Here is a 20,831-nt window from a genome sequence, read left to right on the forward strand (position 1 = left end):
CTTAGACTTACTGTTTTATATCCATCTACCTCTTCAGCATTCAGAAAGAATGGAAAGATCAAGTAAGAGACCAACAGGTATGCAGCTCTCCGTTCACTCTAGCCCTTGTTTTGCCAATAGTCCAGGTCTGGGACTTGCAAACTACAACTGAGCATTTTCTCTTGAGTGCAGTCCCACGTCATCTTGCAGCAACCCTTTCTGCAACATGGAAGGCCTAAACTTCACATATTTCTCATATCCTTTTCAGCTGAGCACAGGAGGTTGCATATTGACCAGATACAGTTTTGTTGCTAAGAACCAGTGCCTGAAGAGGAAACTGAGTTCTAAGCCATTGCTCTCGATTTGTTATGTAAATGAGAAAAAGCCACAAAGATTAGATCCATACCTCCCCAATTTCAGGGTTTCTTATACCCTCATCAGCTCAGTTTTATTCTTTGGCATGTCATTTCACTCAGTATAATTCTTATTTTCCTGTCATGCTCCGTCCACGGCCTTCCCCTCCTGTTAGAAAAAAATGGAGTTTGAATCATGGTAATTATGCACTTCCACTGTCTCATGCAGCCACTTTCACGTCATGCCTTGTCCTCTATCACATTTCTTTAAGGTTCTTGCTGAGAACTTGTTAAGTAAACCCACTACGATTTAACACATCTAAATTCACCTTTTTTGCCCCAGAAAACAGGAGAAAATCCTACGAGCATTTTTAAAGTAAATTTTTTTTAACTGGAGAGAGCGAAGAATGTTTGCCTTCTTCAAAGTAGGAGAGGAAAATTTGCAGAGGGCAGTTTAGCACTACTGTATGATAAGGATTCATCAGTAGCTTTTCTTGAGATGTTTGGTTTTTAGCAAAGATATCCCTTTCAACCTTTAACATTCTGTTTCGTATTTTTTTAATCCCAGTGCATTTTATATACATTGGTTAAGCAGCAGGGCCATGCCTGCACTGCTTTGTTACAGTGCATTGTGCTGCTTCAAGCTCTCGGCTTGCAAGTGGAACACACTCACTTTGCAAAATGCCCTGTGTCCATGCAAGCCCTCTCTCCTCCCCAGGCCCTTGCCACACACTTGCAGACAAGCCCCGACTATGACAGCTTGGTGCCATTCTACTCCTCAGCATCCAAATTAGTCCCTTTGTCATAAAATTTTTAGAATTAAAAAAAACTACCAGTTTGGACTCAGGCTGTCACACTCCTTGGCTGACCACTGAACCACACTTCACCAACTCAGAAATGAAAGCATGAGCCTTTGTGGTCAGCAGGAAAAGACTTCACTCTGACAGCATCCTTAGCCAAAGGGAGATGGAATAGGGGCAACAGAAGCAACAGCCTAAGCAAGTGTTTTTCTTTGGTACTGTTTCATCAGCAGCAAAATCTCAGAGAATAAAGCTGCACAGAGAAAGACTCATGAGATAACTGGGAAAATGGGATATTATCATGTAATAAGAGACAAAAAAGAAGAATGGCTTGTTTAAACCTAGCAAAACACAGACTGATAATCACTATGGCAGATGAAAGAAAATATTTAAAGTAGGCACAAAAACTTAGAAATACAATCTAGCCAGGAATAAAGATAAAGCTGGGAGCTAGAAGGACGCATTACCAGTAATTGCTAAATTCAGGAACAGCTTCCAGTGTGAGGGATGGGGACAAAAACCCCACATATCTTTTAAGGTTAAACTTGTTCGGTTCACAACAGAAACAGCAAGAAGCTGTTGCCCCTGATAGCAGTGCAGAAACTTCAGGCAGCCATGACACCCCTGGCACTTCTCTGTTCTTAGAAGCAAACCTAAGCTGGAGGCTGAGAGTGAGTATGAACATTCACACTGTGTTGCAAAAAAGCTAGGAAATCCTCAAGTTCTCAGAGTTTAAGGGCAGACTGGCTTTTCCACCTATAATCAGGACTGTGTTAGCAACCTATTGGCAGTCAAATAAAAAACTTAAGTTGCATAAACATTTGGTTCATATCTGTATTCTTACCCAGGCATACAAGAAACCTGCGTTTCTCAGCTGTCAGAAGAATACCCTAACTACTAGGATAGCTAGGTATTTTGGGTAAGAGTACTTTCTGGTCACTCTTGCTGTTGTGTGATGCTCAACAGTTAAAATACTTAAATAGGATGTAACTCACTAGATACCAATCCTTGCTCAAGGGATTTTTGTGAATTATTACTGGTATAAAGCAGGAAGATTCAAAACAGGCCATGCTAGAATGTCTTAAAGCATGGTGGTTAGTCCCATACGCAAAGCCCTCACACAGTCAAGTTTAACTGATCCCACCTTAAGAGCAATTGTTCCAGTCACTGATACAGGGGATAATGAAAATCTGTTACTCCAGTTTGGCAAATTTTGTCCCTCCCTGGCTTTCTATTCTACACAGGAATGGAAAAGAGCTATTTGTGAGTTATTTTAAGATGAATAAAGTAACTTCTGATAAAGCTAATTACAGGATCTCTCAAAAAATGCTTCCCCCAGGTTGTCTATTGGGTAATAACAAGGGAAGGAAAAAGAAAATGGCCAAGAGTAATAAAGCCACAAGTGAGCATGTATACAAACCCTGATGGCTCAGTTAGCCATAATTACTATTTTTAAATCACATTGTTCTAAGGCAGGAAAGACGCTTGAAAAGATTTGGATTAAGAAAAGGCAATCATTTGGGAACCCAGTTACACTGCATGAAATTCTGAAAGAAAAAATACCACGGAGAAAAGCTTCTGTGAAAGAGCTACACAAACAGCACAAATGTATGCACTGTGACTGGAGTGGAAGGACAGGATAATATACCATGAACACAAAACAATATGTTAAGAAGTTCACCTTCTGCCTTGTACTAAATGAGCATCTTCTTACTGCTTCGTTGGGCTTTCTCCAAACATGCTTTCTACAATTGCTGTGTTTCACTAGAAGTATTTCTTCATCCAAGAGCAATCCCAAGGCAAAAAAAATCAAGAAGAGCAGGGAAAAAGAAAAGGTGGGTTGTGGTGACTCAGATATTTGTATCTCCTCCCACTTCCCTCAGGGATAAAAAAAGCTGGCATCAAAAAAAAAAAAAAAAAAAAAAAAAAAGGAAGACAATCTTTCCGGTAGACTTCAAAAAGGTAAAACTTACTCGCACAGCTGTGCATAGGAAGACCATGGGCAAGCTTTCATCAAGTTCTCTTTGTTTCCACACCACATATTCCAAAATAACTCCCTGTAGAAGATGCAGGCCCACTGGGTCAGCCAAACAGGATGGCAAGGAAGAAGGCTTATTTTCTTGCTCATCTGCTTGTGTATTAAAAGCACTAAGTTCCCTTTAATAAAGTCTTACATGTAATGGAGAAAATTATAATCTTTGATTCTTCTCTTGGCTGCAGAGGAAGACATAATGATCACAAATCTAAGCAGACTCTTACATTATATTTTCAAAGCAGTCAGAGACTACAACTTAGCAAAACTGTTAAGTAAGATGTGCTCAAAGGTTATCTAACAGAGGTAAGGATCTTGTTTCCAATTCAAATCACAATACTTAAGACTGTTCCCACACACAACTCAGCCAGCGTATGTCTGTTGAACTCTGTTTCCAAACCACTGGTCTGAGCAACCCCAGGGAGAACTTCTTCCCAGCATCCCACAAACAAGCCTGTAGCACTAACTGCAGTGCTGCAGTAAAGAGAAGTTGCCCGTCTTGTCCAATCATATTGCCCCAACTCTTACAAATATTCTAGCTGATATACTAGCAAACGCCTTCATCTGCACTTAGGGAGATCTAGCATCACATCACTGTCAGTGGTGAGACCCCAGACTGATTCTAGTATAAGCAGAATTTAGTCTTTTGATTAAGACTATCTAGCATCACATCACTGTCAGTGGTGAGACCCCAGACTGATTCTAGTATAAGCAGAATTTAGTCTTTTGATTAAGACTATTTGGTCTTAATTAAATCAATTTAGTTTCCTCTATTTTTTTTCTTCAAAGGAATCTTCACCCAAATACATAAATATCTGGGTTTTCTGCGTTCTGCTTTGGCTGCCTAGTTTATTCAGTGACATTTACGCTTCATCCGTACTCAGATTTTTTAAACCTCCAGTGCAGATGTCTTATATAAACTTTTTGATGGTCTCTGCTCGGCCAATCTGTTACGGTGAAGATTATGATTTTCATTAAGATAGCACAGAGCTGCTTGAATGATAAGCTGCTTCGCGATGTAGATTGAACTCAGAAAGGAAGAAAGAGTGTGTAGAGGAGACTCTCCCTATCACAGCAAATTTCCGCCAGGGGGTGTGGCTGAGGGCTGAGTGGGATTTTTTTATTTTCCCTAAAGACCATACGAATATCACTCTTTGAATTCAGATACTCATGTATTTCTCTGGTAAAAAAACACTCTGCAAGTATCTGTTAGATCTTTTACAGAGCTGGAGGTCTGCTTATTGGAAGCTGTTATAGCAGAAACAACTTGTGAAAAATACTGTAGCTCAACTTTAAATCCATAGAGGGAAGATACAGGACTTCATGATGTGCTACTAATAGGCCAAAATTTAATTTGAATTTGCTACAATATTGAATTTGTTACAATATGCCTGAAACAGATCAACTGTAGTCAACTGGAACTGGACTTTTCACCAGAGGAAGAGCGAGCTAGCAAAAATACAACCAAAAGAAAATGAAAACCTCACTAATTTGCACTTCAGACAAGGTAAGACTTCATATAGAAATGCAATGTTCCTTTCCTGATGTGATATCTCTGCAGTCTACATTCTGCTTCTGCTGCCCACTCGGTTGTTCTGGCTGCACTTTAACAAGAATACTGGTCGCACATAACCCAGGCTTTCTTGGGATATATTTAGGACTCTAAGCACACAAGATTTCATACTTTTTCTGGTTCATTAGCATTCATGGGCTCAAGGGTCACCTGCAATAAGTGTACTCACAAGCTCACTGCCTGACGAGTCCTCCTGTGATGTGCAAGGCCATAAGAGATGTAGCTCCACAGATATGGAGCAGGACAAGGGGGATGGCAGCATGTTCCTCCTTGTGTCCACCTGTCTTCAGAGGTTATTTTTCTTTGAAGCATAACAGTTAACAGATAAATTTGAAGGAGGGAACAGAGAAGGACAATGTGGGTTTTCTATTAATTTACATGGTGTAATCCAGTCTAAACAGAGAAGTTCATTTATTTCAAGATTGCATTCTGGGGAGCCCAAGAGCCTGCCATATCTTTTACTGCAGAACTTAAAAACGCGAGTGACAAGGAAAAGCATTCAGTGAAAACCACATCTGGAGAGATGCATAAACCTAGGACTGAGAAACCATTTGTGTCAAAAATAAAGCAAAGTCAGTGGTATCCTCCAGTTGTTCTGCACTTTTGAGCATATCACAGAAGATGGCATAGTTTATCCTCATCTGAATAACAGGAAATTTACAGCATTTACAATTCTGAAACAAGTCCATAGAAGTGAAAGACCTGAAATATTAAACATCTGAAAAAGTGTTTTTATTCAAAAGTTACCTAAAAAAAAAAAAAAAAACACAAAAATCCAGCTTTTGTTATATATTAAAATACATTAAAAGGTTACTATGGCAACTTGATAGCTGAGCTACAATTAAAAAAAGGTACTTACTCCCATGACAGATTCCAGTTTTCAAGATTCGATCATCTCCTCTGCTGTTTTGATTGGAAATGTATTTTCTGTATTTGTTACAATTGACTTCTTAATTTAAATGACAGTAATGTTCATACCAAGACCTAGAGCTCCAGCAAAGATGATGTGGACTTGCCTTACTGGGTTTATTTGTCTCCAGTATGCTCTATCCTAATACTGTGCAGGCTGAATCCAGTTTCAGCTCTTGCACTGAGATATTTATATGGTTTTTATTTGGGATAGGTTATTTTAAATGTGATTATCCTGACCACATCAAACCAATACATAGAGTTAATGTAGTTTTCTCCATCTCTTGGCTTCTGTGCTACTCTGAGTCTCTAACTCTTCAACCCCTGCAGTCAAAATCTCTCTCACATGACTTCCTTTTTTTTCTTCTTCTTTTATTTTTTTTTTTTTTTTGGTCAGTTTTTCCTTACTGCTCATAAATTAACACTATCCTCTTGGCTGTTCCTTGTGGGAAGCATTATCAAGGCCGGTTTTTGGGTCATTCAGTTAAGAGGGGTTTTGAACCTGCGTGCACATACTGTACCCACCACCCTTCAGCATCTTAGAGCTTACACCCAAGCCCAAATGATTTCATCACTAGGAACCCCCCTGTAACACTTAATAAAGTTCATTGTTCACTTGTGTTTCATGACAGTGCCCTTCAGAAAATCTGATAAGATATAGTTGACGTATTAGTCACCCACTCCTACTGTAGACCAGGCTCAGAAGTATGCCTATAACTCTCTTTAAGAAGTGATTCATTTTAAACCAATTTTTACATATACATATATTCAATACTCAACCTGACATATACGGTTGCCAAGATAAGTTAATAATTTGCCTATCTCCAGGTAGGTGTGAATCCAGTCTCTGATTACAGCTATCTAAGCCCAGAGGGAAATTTCCCACAGTAGTGAAATTTTCTGAAAATTTCCGTTTACTGTTTTAGCAGCAGCAGCTCTTGTGGCTCTGGTGGCTTCTGTGCCCAGAGTTGTTTTAAATGGTCTCTGACCAGATTTCACAGATGTGGAGTTTATAGTAACACCTGATTTACAGCTATGGTGATTTTTGTCTACATTAGGGCTCCCAGTGTTGTTACCAACAACGCAGATACAGCATCTTTGCAGTGTTGAAATTACATTGAATGGGACAAAAGTCAATAAGTGAAGACAGGCAGGATCTGCTGCTGCTAGCGTTTCTACAGTATCCAACCATTCATAGTAAAATAAGTCAAACACCTTGACTTACTTTTTATTGATATCAATTGATTATAACATTGACATTTAGGCTAGGATTTTCAGAGGAGTTTGAAGTACCTATATAAGTTTAATTCATATTATTTCATATTAATTCATATTATTCATATATCACACCTATATAAGCAATTCAATTACACTGCTAATACCTCAGACACTGTTAAGAATCTCACTGTGACTTCCTATGAATACCAAGGGGGAAGGTTTCTGTTTCTCCAAAGGGTTGTTGGGATTTCATAAGTGTAATTAATAACTAAGAGGTCAAGTGTCTCTTACATTGTCACTAATAAACCCATTACTTGTGTTCAGCCAGTAACAGTACAGGTAGATGAATGAATAGGAAGTTTGAAAAGGAAGTGTGAAAAACAGACTGAAGACTGTAATGTTGATGGTAATCATTATGCTTCTTTACAGAGAAGATGAAGAACTCTCTGCTCGTGGCTATCTTTTTCTTTGCAACAGGTAAGCTTTCATGTGCTGCATAACTTACTAATGTTTATAAATAGTAAAAATTCTTAATGCCACTCAAAGACAAGGCTGTACAGCCAAAATCATGACTGAATTAATTTCTGTAGATGGGAGAAACAACAGCCAGTAACACTTTTTTTTGCTGTCTCTTTTGCCATTATCTTGTTAAAAAATTGCTTTTTGTTCCTCAGATTCCTGCAACTGCATAACCCAGGGTTTCCCATTCTGCCAGCAGCTCCCAGGTGGGTAAATACTTCTCAGATAAAACCTCACTTAATTTCACAGGTGAACATCAATCTTGAAGGGGGACCCTGACAGATGGACTGATCAAGGGGCAAAGGGATGACACCAGCATCCTTGTGTGCAGCCACCAGGGGCCTTGCCCACTGCTATGGAGCTGGGGCCACTTCACACTGGCCTGAGACAATATTTGTCTCAACAGCAATGCCAATTTCAAAAGACAGTGCAATCTATAATGTTCATATGTGACAATTTTTAATGCTTTACATTCAACTGATACATTACTGTTCTTGGCAAAAAGGGCCAGACCAACGCATTTCAGTGGAGGTTATTATTCTTTTCTAAAGAAGAAGAAACTGATTGTGAAGTCTTTAGAACGGAGAACAATTCTTTTCTTTCTTTGCCTAGCTCTTGGAGCACAGTCATGGTACAGGACTAGTACTATTCTTAGTCTGGGAAGTACTAATAATACACATGTTCTTCAAGTGGAAGCAGCACAATAAAACGAAAAAAGCACTAGGATAGAATTGAATATGCATGTGGACTAATATCTACAAATAGAACAAGTGAAAAAAAAAAGTGTGTACCATTCAGTATGTTCATCTGAAGAAAGTAATGTAGAACTTGGTATATTGGCAGTAGGGTAGCGCATTGGGGTGTTAGCTGAGCTTACGCACTATTTCCACACATAGAATCTATTATTTTTTCTTTGACTGTTCTAATATCATCCTGTCATAGAGAAAGCCAGAGGTTTTTTGGAAGACTGGGAATATGAGGAAAAATATAACCCCCCCTGTTCTTCCATAAGCAGTGACAGGTCTGCAACACTGCGGTAGCCATTTGGATCTCAGTTAATAGAAATTATTTGAGTAAAAAGCTAGTAGAAATTAAGTAGAAGAGTCAAAATATTTCCTTCTCATCATTCTCTCCAAAACTGTTCTTTCAAGTAGTTTCGGAAGCAGTATGTTACAAATATATTGACATAAAGTATTACAGCAGTTCCAAAAAGCTTTTGTTTTCGGCTGTTTGTTTTAAAGAATGAGAACAAAAAAAAGAAACACCAAGTAAATGAAAGGCTTACTCCAAGGTAAAACAGGAGAAGAATGTGAGAGCAGTTGCTGCTTTCCCCAGTTTTTAGAGCACTATGTCTATGGGTGAGGTGGCCAAGATTTGGCTGGTGGTCAGAGTAGGAAAGCAAAGAATTCAATAATTATTCACATTGCTGTAGAAACAAGGAAGAACTGATCTCCACCTTCCCAAAAGGAAACTGCACACATCTAAACTGATGCAGCATAACTTTATTAGAAAAGCACATTTCTTTTAGTAAGAGAGAGGAAGTGCCATAGGGTGGGGGGACTAAAGTCTGAGCTGTACTCATCCGACACACTTTTTTGTCCAAATCAACTTTGAAATATACAGCTGCCATCTGAATGATGAAAAGAATACCGGGGATACTCTGACTGAGGAGAAGAGGAGGACTGATCTTTTACTTCATAACCATAACTATGCTGTGACACCAACTCCAGAGATAAGCATAGTTACTTACCCAGTAGCAAAACATTTCTTATTCAAAATTGATTGATAGGCCTATTGGCAACTCTTTAAGCCTAAGAGAAAAAAAGGACATGTGAGTCTACTCATCAAGACAAATTCATTTTTATCACCTTAAGTATCCTGCACCTGTTGAGAACCTGATCTACTTTTCTGAAGAGGAAAAAAAAAAAATCAGGGTCTTTTTTAAAAGTGTGGGTGGTACTTTAAGACATCATGGCTGATTCTTCTGAACTAACAGTTCAGACAGTAAGACATAAAGCAAAAGCTGAACAGTCATATTTTATCACTACTGTTACTGAGAAGAGATTTTTGAAACACAGAAATAAGCTTAACCGCTAAAGACAAAAAATTAGTACCTTTAAGAATGTCATCAGTGTTTTACTTCCCTTCAGCTGAAAAATTTGTATGTTCAGTTGCATAAAACTCCCATATTTTTCTTTCAAAAAATTAAGCACTAATCATTTTGTATATAAACTCCAGCTCCCACTACTTTATAATGTGGTCTTTCTGAAGCTGGTAGTGTAAGAAGTGGGGTTTTTTTTTCTCCAGCAATAGTCCATTACTCTGAACTCCAGATAGAGACGACTTTTGGGTTTGGGGTAATTATGAAACCAAGTCAATAAGTTCTACTGTTGACAATTAACCCTATGTTGCAGTGTATAATGCTTTGAAAGAAATTCCAAAGCAATTCTTGACAGCTGAAAATTATAGAAACATCACATTGGCCTTGGTGTTACTCACTAAAATGCAGTCCTTCACTCTTTTTTTCCCCCAACTCAGTTGTATGGAATTCGTTTCTAAGATGCTTCACAAGAGCATGTGGGGTCAGTTCTGGCCTGTACTTTCAAAAATGTCTATAAATTTGTATTTAACATTACATAAGCTGCTCCAGGCAGGGCCAACTCCAGTTTATATTCTTGCAGATGAACAGTGTCTTCAGTGCAAGGCAGATGCTCCTGGTTCTGTTCTCCAGGGTTCCTAGGTGACAGCAACTCCTCCAGGGAAGGGGCTTGCTCCCCAGACCCAGAGTAACCCACCAGAAGCCAAAGCTTTGTACAGATTTCAGCAAACATTTGAGCACTTCCAGAAATATAGTGACATGAGAGGCACTGTGTGTCAGATGAGAACAGCATGAAACCAGAGCAAAGCTGAGAGATAAAAATCTGAGGTCTCTTATGGCAGATGTTCACAGTAATTTTATCATCTAGTTCAAGATTACTTTGCAATAGCTTTCCTCAAAGCAGAATGCCAGAAGCTCTAATGATTCCTTTAATATATGCAATTTATTTCTGCATTTTTGCTCCGAACAATGCAATAGTGTTGCAGTATAACATATTTTGTTCAGAATTGAAAAAAACAAAAATAAAAAATTAAGCTTTAAATAAGTGCAGAGGCAAGCAGCAAGCATGATGTCACTATCATAGGAGAGAAACACAGTTCAAAGGTGTAACCAGATTAAAGCTCTAGGAAACACCGTAACAAGCATTTCAGCACTATGTTGTTGGGTAGATAACAGCTGGTAATGACATCATAACACACATGAAGAATTATCCCTTTCTACCTTCATGCAGGAAAACTAGGTTTTACTTAGAAACATTAGGACTGATAAGGTTTAATCTTCCTAAATGTCTCTTGTGCCTTGATCTAAACATTAGTGAATTACTTGCCTGAGAGTAAACATAATATAAGGACTCATACAGATAGTTCTTATTTTGTTGCACAAAAGGGTATATAGCCGGTTTTGTGTTTGGGTTTGCTTCAAGTCACCTTGCACTGATTAATGGCAAACAGTTGCCTGTGATAGGACTTTTCCAGTCTTCATATTTCCATCTTGCAGATTGGGACAATGAATTGGCATGCTACAAAGAGTTGAGTGAGGATCTAACCTGTACCTGGCTGCCAGTACCCAGTGCTCCGAATAGAATTAATTATACCATCTTCTTAAAATGGTAAGTCTAAAAAATCATTTCAGAAAATGAAAAATTATTACATTGCTGTTCAGCATGATTCCTGCTTGCTAGAGCTTTGCTCCAACATATTTCATCACATTGTAGGTTGTTACATAATACTGGTCAAAATCTTTCTTCACATTCTATCAATACACATTGATCTGGTAGGATCTGGATAAGAGTGTGGCGGGTTGACCCTGGCTAGACACAGATGCCCACCAAAGCTGCTCTATCACTCCCCCTCCTTAGCTGGACAAGAGAAAGAAAATATAACAAAGTTCATGGGTAAAGATTTTCCTGGTCAAAATAGTCTCCACTTCGAGAAAGTGGTCTAATTTATTACCATTCAAATCAGTGTAGGATAATGAGAAATAAAACCAAATCTTAAAATACCTTCTTTCCACCCCTCCCTTCTTCCCAGGTTCAATTTCGCTCCCCATTTCTCTATCTTCTCCCCTCCCCAGCAGCACAGGGAGATGGGAATGTTGGCTGTGGTCAGTCTGTCAAATGTTGTCTCTTCTGCTCCTTCCTCGTCACATTCTTCCCCTGCTCCAAGGTGGGATCCCTCCCATGGGAGACAATCCTCTATGAACTTCTTCAATGTGAGTCCTTCACACAGGCTGCAGTTCTTAATGAATTGCTCTAGTGTGTGTCCTTCCTATGGCGTGCAGTCCTTCAGGAACAGATGGCTCCAGTGTGGGTCCCCCGTGGGGTCACAAGTCCTGCAGCAAACCTGCTCCACTGGGGGCTCCTCTCTCCATGGGGCCACAGCTCCTGCCAGGAGCCTGCTCCAGTGCAGGCTTCCCATGGGGTCACACCCCTGCTCCAGTGTGGGGTCCTCCATTGGCTGCAGGGGCATAGCTTTCCTCGCCATAGTCTGCCCTATGGGCTGCATGGGAATCTCTGCTCCGGCTACCACCATTGCTGATGGGCTCAGCCTTGGCCAGCGGTGAGTACATCGTAGAGCTGGCTGGCATTGGCTTGGGCAGATACAGGGTAAGCTTCTTTCAGCTTCTCCAAGAAGCCACCCTGTAGTCCCTCCCTACCAAAACCTTGACACGCAAACTCAATACAAAGAGTCATTTATACATATTTCCATTACTCCCACGCATTGTTTGAAAGACTATTGCCAAAGATCACTTTAATCAATTTCTTTTATTTGCATTTATTGAGTTGCATTGAATATTCAACGCTAATGCATGCAAAACACACAAAAACCCAAACAGACACTAAGCTGGTTTTTATTTTGTGTTTTTTTATTTTATATTTTATATTTTGTGTTATATTACGTATCCAAGGAGATGTCAGATGTGGCACATAAAAAAAATAGATTTTAAAGTATTTTCTTGCAATTCTGGTATATCAAGTATTGGTTTAATGGATGTAATGAACTTGTAGGCTTAATCTTCAACTGATTACCTTACAGGTATCTTCAGCTGTGCCTTTCTTGAGAAAGCTAAAACAAAAAAGTCAAGTAAAACGCAAATAGGCAGATTGAATCAGTATTTGCCCATCAGTTTCTTAGAAAAAATAAAAGTGAGCAGATTTCTATCTCAGTACCTGCATTACAAAGTGGATTTTCCTCATTTTTTATCTACATATTTGGGATCTCTCATGAGATTAAGATGTGTTTAGAAATAGAGAAGTAAGATCAGAAGACATGTTTTTACTGTAAGACCGTATCATGAGGTACACAGGGTACCACATCACATGCCATTGGCAGATCCTGATACTCACTGCCAATTATTTTGCCACATAACCCACCACTCTGCATTTAAATAAGAGCTGTGGTTAGAAGCATTGTCACTACACTACGAAATTCACCAGAGTGATCTTCTGCACATTGCAGAGTAGCAAAGCAATCACCTCAGGGTCGAGGCTACTCACCTCCCCTCCCTTCAGCTCCCCTCCCCTCCCATCCCTTCAATATTTTCCCACTGGAGATAGCAGCAGATCCCAAGCTGCAATAAGCACCAAATCCCACTGCATTTGCTGTCTTGCCTTTTGGGGCTTCCAGGAGTCTCGATTTCTTGAAAGGGGAGAAGCACGTGTGAAACAGCTCTGCTTCTGTAGAGATATTATCAGCCTAAGTATTTATAAGCTAGTTGCTGTTAAGAGTCCTCAGCCAATATCAGACTGTGTTGTTCCTAGGCTGCAGGGTTGATGTTATGAACAGAAAAGGCAGAAAAAGTTGCGAAAGAGAAGGTGGGTAGAAGAGGAGGGAGGCAACTGCCTTATAGAGAGGTTGATTTTCCCCACCTGGAGCTAGGTCTTGAACCTCAGTCTCCAACACTTCAACCCAGTCGTCTTAAAGAATAACTTCCTTTTGCTCCTTAGTAGGCTAAAAGGAAAAGAAAACAATGTTTGAAAGGGCTTTTTGCTAGCCTAGAAGAGGACATCACCCCTTTCTGCAAGTAGCATTGTTCTGACATTGAAATTGTTCCTTATCCTTGCTCCTTATGATTTAGTTGTCAGGAAGAAAAGGATTAAAGAAAAACACTCCCACTGAGAAGTTCCAATCAAGCATTCAAAATCATGCTTTGAAATATTAATGGCTGATTCACAGCTAGACTGAAGCAGAAGACAGGGGAACCTTTAGGTAGTTTTGTTCAGTTATTAAATATTGTATCATGATCAGCAGATTTAATACTTGAAATATGTAGGTAGGCAATTAATATGCTGGCCCATTTCTTTAAGAACATTCAACTGACACAACTTTAACCTTGAAAAAAATCTATGCCTTGTGTGGTGGAGAGTAAATGAGAGAGAGAAAAGGGAAAGAAACCTAGGCAGAACAGGAACAACCTCCTATGTGAGGACTTAAACCTCTTGGACTTCCTTTGCTGTGTGCATTAGGTATGCCAGGAGAAGTCTATAGTGCTGAAGACTGAGGTGTCATTTAAATACCTATGTCAAACTTTGATGTTTTACAGGAACAAAGTCAGAAAGCAGGCATAGAACTCGCAAGAAGTTTTTCATACGTTTGTGGTAATATAGATTCAGATAACTGGGAAATTTTGCTGTTCAAGGGGAATTTAGGTGTCCCTATGGTAGGTGGCAGATAGACTTTATAAATAATTTCTGACCTAACCTTATATCTTTCAAATGCTCTTTACATCTCACTGTATGTACAAAAGAAGGCCGAACAGATTTTGTCTTGTATCATGTTATGCCTTACAAGTTTAAGGAATTTAACAGTTTTCTACCATGCAACAAAGATTTGCATGTTCAAATTTGCTAGAGTTACTAGGGTACTGGCATTATGTTTGCTGTTTCAAGCTGCTCAGGCCACACCTGCAAGATTTCAAGATACTGAGTTTTGTGTATAGGTACCTGGAAAATGATCAGTTGCTGTGAAATTGTGTTCTGGGGCAGACGCAGGAAAGAGTAAATTTAATCCAATAAAATGTTTAGTTTACATTCTGCTTCCTTTTCTCCAAAGGGACAGAATACCAAAACTTTTTCAACGCAACACATCATCATCTTCCATCACAATAAAACGAAAGGATCTCTACATGAAGCGATCTGCATCGATTTGGATAGCAGTGAATTATGCCCATGACAGTTGTGTGAAAGGAAAGAAGATCTCAGTTACACCAAGCAAAGCAGGTAGTGTCTTCATGAATTGTGTCACTGCAGTCCCCAGCTGAAGCCCTGGTAGCATTTTCTTAAAGATTATTTCCAAAATTGTAACTCCCAATATACACTTGTTATTTTTACGGGTCCATAGAGCTAAACTGCAGTTTGGCTTCCTTGGATGAAATCTTTACTGAAGTCAATAGCAGAAGTCGATCAGTTTTTATGGGAGAAGAGTCTTACTTTAAATCATTTGCTAGACTATAAAATAGTCATAGCTGGAAAAATATATAGTGATATTTGTGTAAAGTACTTTGCCAGTTTCCTGTGCTCGCTTTGATGGTTTATTGGACATCTTTATTGGTTTATGAAGGGTAGGTTGACTCAGTATCATGCGCTTAAGGAATCCTTGTCATAGAGCATTAATATTTTGAGAAACCTTTTCAAAGTTCAACTCTTTTCGAAGGCCAGTTACCCATTACATGGTGCTACAGGGGAGACACAAAAAAAAGGTAAATCTCATAGAATTATAGAATCATAGAATAGTAAGGGTTGGAAAGGATCTTAAGATCATCTAGTTCCAACCCCCCTGCCATGGGCAGGGACACCTCGCACTAAACCATGTGGTCCAAGGCTCTGTCCAACCTGGCCTTGGACACCGCCGGAGATGGAGCATTCACAACCTCCCTGGGCAACCCATTCCAGTGCTTCACCACCCTCACTGTAAAGAACTTCTTCCTTATATCTAATCTAAACTTCCCCTGTTAAAGTTTGAACCTGTTACCCCTTGCCCTACCACTACAGTCCCTAAGGAAGAGTCCCTCCCCAGCATCCTTATAGACGCCCTTCAGATACTGGAAGGCTGCTATGAGGTCTCCATGCAGCCTTCTCTTCTCCAGGCTGAACAGCCCCAACTCTCTCAGCCTGTCTTCATACGGGAGGTGCTCCAGCCCTCTTATCATCCTCGTGGCCCTCCTCTGGACTTGCTCCAACAGCTCCATGTCCTTTTTATGTTGAATCTTATTAACTATGTCCTTTAGAAATTTATTTAAAGATTCCCTACAGTATCTGATCACTAAGATAACTTTAAGAGCTTCCCAAAACTTCACCTTTACAGAGTAATCATGGTCCAAGAAAAAAACAGCGCTTCTCACTGCTGCAGAGAACTACCAGTACAAACCAAATTATCACTATGACCTCCTCCGGAGGCTTTTGGCCACCTTGTGTTTATTAGAGCGACAGTCAAAAATGTATTTGCATTTAAAATTACATAGCTAAAACAGTTGCTGAAATTGGAAGACGTTCTGGACATTTTTTGTACAATCCACAAATATAGGAACTCTTGGCATTTATGTTTTGCTTTTCAGACTCACTCAGAGTATCACCTGCTTAGAAAAAGGGTCTTTCTGAAGTAAGTAGAACATTCACAAAAGAAAGACAGGAGGATAGACTCTATTTGGTTAACATAAAGATTTATTTCCACCCTTTTAAAAGTCTTTCAGTGTTCAGTATTCTGTGCCAAGTCTTTTATTTTTTATAAATCACACCTGACAGATATAATTACCAAAACCTTTGTCCTTCTCTTGCATTTATAACAGCTGTATGTTCCCCATTTTAGGGAAGTGCTTGACATCATTGAACATATATGCTCATCAGATCACAAACCAACTGATAGTAAAGTGGGACCTATCTCCAACTCCTACAGAGTATGAGCTGAGATACAGAGAGGCACTCACAGAATCCACTCAGTGGACGCTGGTATGTACTTCCAGATGACAATTGTTTGAGAACATGAGGTGCCTTACCATTAGCTCAGCAGTACATAGCACATACAGCAGGACATTGACAGGGTGCTACTGCAGAGCACACACAACATGAATAACAACAAGGCACAGCATGCAGATAATCTGCAGGCAAATCTCACAAAAATCTCAGACTTGTCCTAATAGATCCTAAATTGTTTGGATTAATAGTCTTAGACAACAAAAAATAGAACAGCATGTCAGCCTTTTCCCATTCAGAGTATCATTGTTCTGTTTCTTTAAATGTGGTTGAGCTAGAAAATAAAGATCGTTTTGGCCCACTGGGGCCAGTTTGGAACAGATTACTGTAAGTAGCCTGTTGGATGAAACCTCATTGGGTTATAATAGGATTCCAGTCACTGATCTACTTTTAATTCTTCAGTTAGAGTTTTGACCTCCTCTTTATGTTCTAATTTTGACTCCCAGGGTTTGCCTGTCCACAAGAGTGAGTATAATGGATGGGAAGTGATAGAAAACCCAAGTACATACTTCCTCCAATATTCTAAAGTTCCCGTTGATTGTTGTAACTCCTTCCTTGATTGGAGCATTGGAAGCTTTTTTGTTCTTCTTCAGGTATCTGGAGCAATCACTGCACTGCCTGCTATCCATCCAGTATCTAAAAATTTTACTTCTTTAATTGGTCCCTGACATTCTCCACATGGAATATCAATTTCTGCTTTATTTAGTGCTTGCCATACTGCTGCTGCTGCTTCCCCCACCTTCTCAGGGGAAGTTCCTCCAATCAGAATATCATCTATATATCGTTGCAGTTTCACATCCTGAGGGAGTGAGACTGTCTGTAAAAGTTCTGCAAGTGAGGCATAAGCAATTGTGGGTGAATGTTAATACCCCTGTGGGAGTCTGTTAAAAGTATGTCCTACTCCCTCCAAAGAGAAAGCAAACTTCTCTGACATACATTAGGGGACCCATAAAAAACATGCATTTACATCTAGTGCCGCCATCCATGGTTGTGCAAAGTAGTTTTAAGTTTGGAGTGTTTGGTACAGCAGCTGTTAGCAGGGCTGTATTAGCATTCAGGTGCCGACAGTCAACTGCTAAAAGCTACCTCCTGCTTGTTTTCCAACTGGCCGGACAGGTGAGTTGTATGGGGAATAGGTTCTGGAGATCATTCGTCATTTCTCCAAATCTTTAGAAATTCCATGCCATTCCACAGCAGAAATCAGTTATTATGGTACATTAGTGATTTTTGAGTGGGAGAGTAGCTGCCACACTCTTCTTGACCAGGAACCATAAATTGGCAGTTTAAAGCACAACACTCGCTCTCTTCAGGCCACCAATCTTAGCCATCCAGATCGCATGGCCTGCTTCTCAGTGTACCCTCACTATATTCTCAGTATATTCTTCCATACTAACTTGTGTTAGTATTGAAATTTGCACTCCCCTATCTATTAAAAATTTCACCAATTGTCCTTGGGGACCAAATGGAATTAAAATATATGGGCTGTCACCACTTATGTTCTGATAAGCCTCCACTTTCCATACAGGAAGGCCAGTTGCCTTCTGGCATTACTCTGGGTTTTTTGATTCAGGCCCTGAAATGCCTTCCTAAGGGGAAGGAAGGGGTTGTGTCCCTTACTAAGGACTGGTGCTGGAGAACTTGAAATAGGCTCCTTCCTTTCACTGTTATTTCATTTCTGGGAAGCTTCAGTAGGCTGACCTGGAATCATGGCTCTGGGAATGCCTAGGGCAACAGCTTCCCAATTATACCAATTGTCATGAGCCCATTTTTCTGAGAAGTTGGGACTCAGGTTCACTTCATACCTCCATAAATAATCGGTGATACTACTTGCCAACCTACCGAATAGATCAATTTGTTACGAGTGAAGTGTGTAACTTCATCCACAAAAGAGAGTAGCAATAAGTTTATTGATGTAAAACAGCAATTTAACAAAGCCTGATAGTAAATGTGATAGTGATTTAACAAGTTTCAATGGCAAGGTACACTTGAGTATTTACTGCACAGAGGACAGGGTTAGACAAAACTGTCAATGAAGCTCTTCCTTTGAGTCATGAGGTTCAGAAAGGACCCCTCTTGTGTTCTAAACTCCTTCTTGAGGGGAGTTCAGGAGCAGCTGAATCTAGACTCAGTCCCAGACTTGGTCAATGGTGCATTACGCTGGTAGTCGCTTGAACAGGGTTATGAGAAATAAAGGTCAGGCTGGAGCAGTAAACACACTGACATGGAAGTTAATCAATTAATTAATTAGAATTAAAAAAAAAAAGCACTAGGAAAAAGAAAAAGAACAAAGAGAGCTGGTCATCTAATAGTAGGGGACTTGTGTAGGATTTTGTCAGATTTGGTTTTGGAGGAGTGTTCTCCATTTTTTTTTTTTTGTTGTTGTTTTTGCTCGGTTTTGTTTGGTTTGGTTGGGTTTAGTATTTTCTTTTTTTTAGGAATTACATATAATTAAGAAAACAAAACTTTACAGCAGACAAATTCTAAACCAAATATTTCAATCTGCAATAGCACTTCTACCAAAAACATCCTAAAGCTTAGAGCTTAGACCAAAATCCATTTAATGCAGGATACTGTGCTTCGGTGGTGGCCACCAATAGACATCTGGGGAAGAGTGTAAAAGAATTCAAGCATACAGCAACAGTTTTCTATCATATTTTCTCCTACAGTTTTCAGCTCAGGGATTTCCTCAGACACAGGTGGTGTCTTTGTTTCCAGACTATCTCCGTTCCCTGTACAGTTACTGCGTGTCCAGTGCCATCATCAGCTGCAGATGCACATTACTTCTGTGGCGCTAAGGCATAGGCAGCCACACATTCTACCCAGCTACGCTCTTTACCACATCAGTCATATGCATCTATTTAGACATACTGTAACGTTTGAGAAAAAAAGTAATTTTTTTTTATATTTAATTTGACCTTGACATCTTTTTCTTCAGAATGCCAACAAGGCCCACAGTTAGGTTAAGTGATTATTTTTCATTATATATAATGCCTAATTGGTTATAAAAGCAATATTTAGGCCTAAACTGTTGCTTACATGTCCTGACTGAGCAGATCATGAAACAGAGGGTATTGCATCGAAGGAGTGAAAAGACATTGGGTAAAACGTGTAGTAAATCCTCATTGATAAATAGGAATGCTTACTTTCGGCTGCAGTCAGAAGACTAGTCCTTGGGTGAGAAACCAGTTAATACAAGATTATGTTTTATTGCTGACACATAAATTAAACATCATGTGTTTTTAGGTGCCTGTCGAAAGCAGTGCTGTCAGTGTCACCATTTCGAATTTAAATGCTACGTCTTCATACATTGTTCAGCTGAGGTGCATAGCCAAGGATGGTCTCTACTGTGTTTGCATTTGGAGTAAAGAGATTGTGGTCCCTCACAGTAAGTGAAATACAGTTTTGTCCTACTGGGAATAAGCATGAATGTTATAGCCTTTTAAAATCTTGTATATATGAAATAGCATTGTCAGATACTGTTGAAAATGTGATGATCACACTGATTCATATGAGTACCTGTTTCCATCTTTATCCACATTTACCAGAACTCATGAACAAGCCAAGAATATCATACAATGCAACTACAGAAATCGCTCCAGGCAGAAGAAGTGTTCTTCTGAAGTGGGAGGTAACGTTCACTTTGAGTCTGAGTACCTTATGTATGTCCATGCTATTAATTTATTACTTTGTAGGAAAAAACTTTCTCATCATAATCAGACTACTGTATAAGCAAAAGGCATTGAATACTGTAGTCTTGCTTCAGGATTCACTGCATTTTTATGGTGGTGTTTTAGGTGCTAGAAATTAGCAAGGAAAAACCACACCAACTTATAAACTTGAAAAATTATTAAACCAGCAATCTCTGGGCTCAAAATCAATGACTAAAATAAAGATTCTTCCCAGCTTGCATTAAAAATAGGTGTGCCTTAAGTCTGCCTCTTTTGCTTGAAAGACACTAAATCTTCAGCACATTCAAGTGACCTTGTGTTTCACGTGTTTGTAAGGAGCATTCATACTCTGAGAGACCAAAACCTTTTAGAAAAGTTTTGTAATCTACTAATTTTCTAATTCAGAAGTGCAAATACATTATAATTGGGATGAAAAAAGAACCTCTGGCTTATAAGAGCAGCTTCGAACTGCATGTTTCCCATAATGACATTTAAAGTTCAAACCTACACATCAGAGGCATGCCCTTTTCTGCAGCAGGAGTCATTATCAGCAACAGCTGAAGTTCTCTTGGTAAGAAATGGGCAACTGGCAGTCTTGAATATACAGTCAATGGACCCACAGGCAATTTCAATGAGCACAGTGTACTAGAGGTGTTTGCATGGAAATTAACTAATTTTACTAAATTCTGATAGAAAGAGTGTCTACAAACTCCAG

General features: G+C 39.4%; 1 protein-coding gene across 1 annotated transcript in view; it reads left to right on the forward strand.

Moving 5' to 3' along the window:
• Positions 1 to 4,648: 4,648 nt before the first annotated feature.
• Positions 4,649 to 20,831, forward strand: part of LOC115619927 (interleukin-6 receptor subunit beta-like) — a 29,474-nt gene continuing 13,291 nt past the window's right edge. The window contains exons 1-8 of the mRNA XM_030512945.1: positions 4,649 to 4,671; positions 7,294 to 7,341; positions 7,539 to 7,589; positions 10,979 to 11,090; positions 14,533 to 14,699; positions 16,285 to 16,424; positions 19,692 to 19,833; positions 19,994 to 20,076. Coding sequence (XP_030368805.1) covers positions 7,299 to 7,341; positions 7,539 to 7,589; positions 10,979 to 11,090; positions 14,533 to 14,699; positions 16,285 to 16,424; positions 19,692 to 19,833; positions 19,994 to 20,076 — 738 coding nt within the window. The 5' untranslated portion in view covers positions 4,649 to 4,671; positions 7,294 to 7,298. The remainder of the gene's footprint in view (positions 4,672 to 7,293; positions 7,342 to 7,538; positions 7,590 to 10,978; positions 11,091 to 14,532; positions 14,700 to 16,284; positions 16,425 to 19,691; positions 19,834 to 19,993; positions 20,077 to 20,831) is intronic.

The sequence above is a fragment of the Strigops habroptila genome, chromosome Z (genome assembly GCF_004027225.2).
Source record: "Strigops habroptila isolate Jane chromosome Z, bStrHab1.2.pri, whole genome shotgun sequence".
NCBI classification, from domain to species: domain Eukaryota; kingdom Metazoa; phylum Chordata; class Aves; order Psittaciformes; family Psittacidae; genus Strigops; species Strigops habroptila.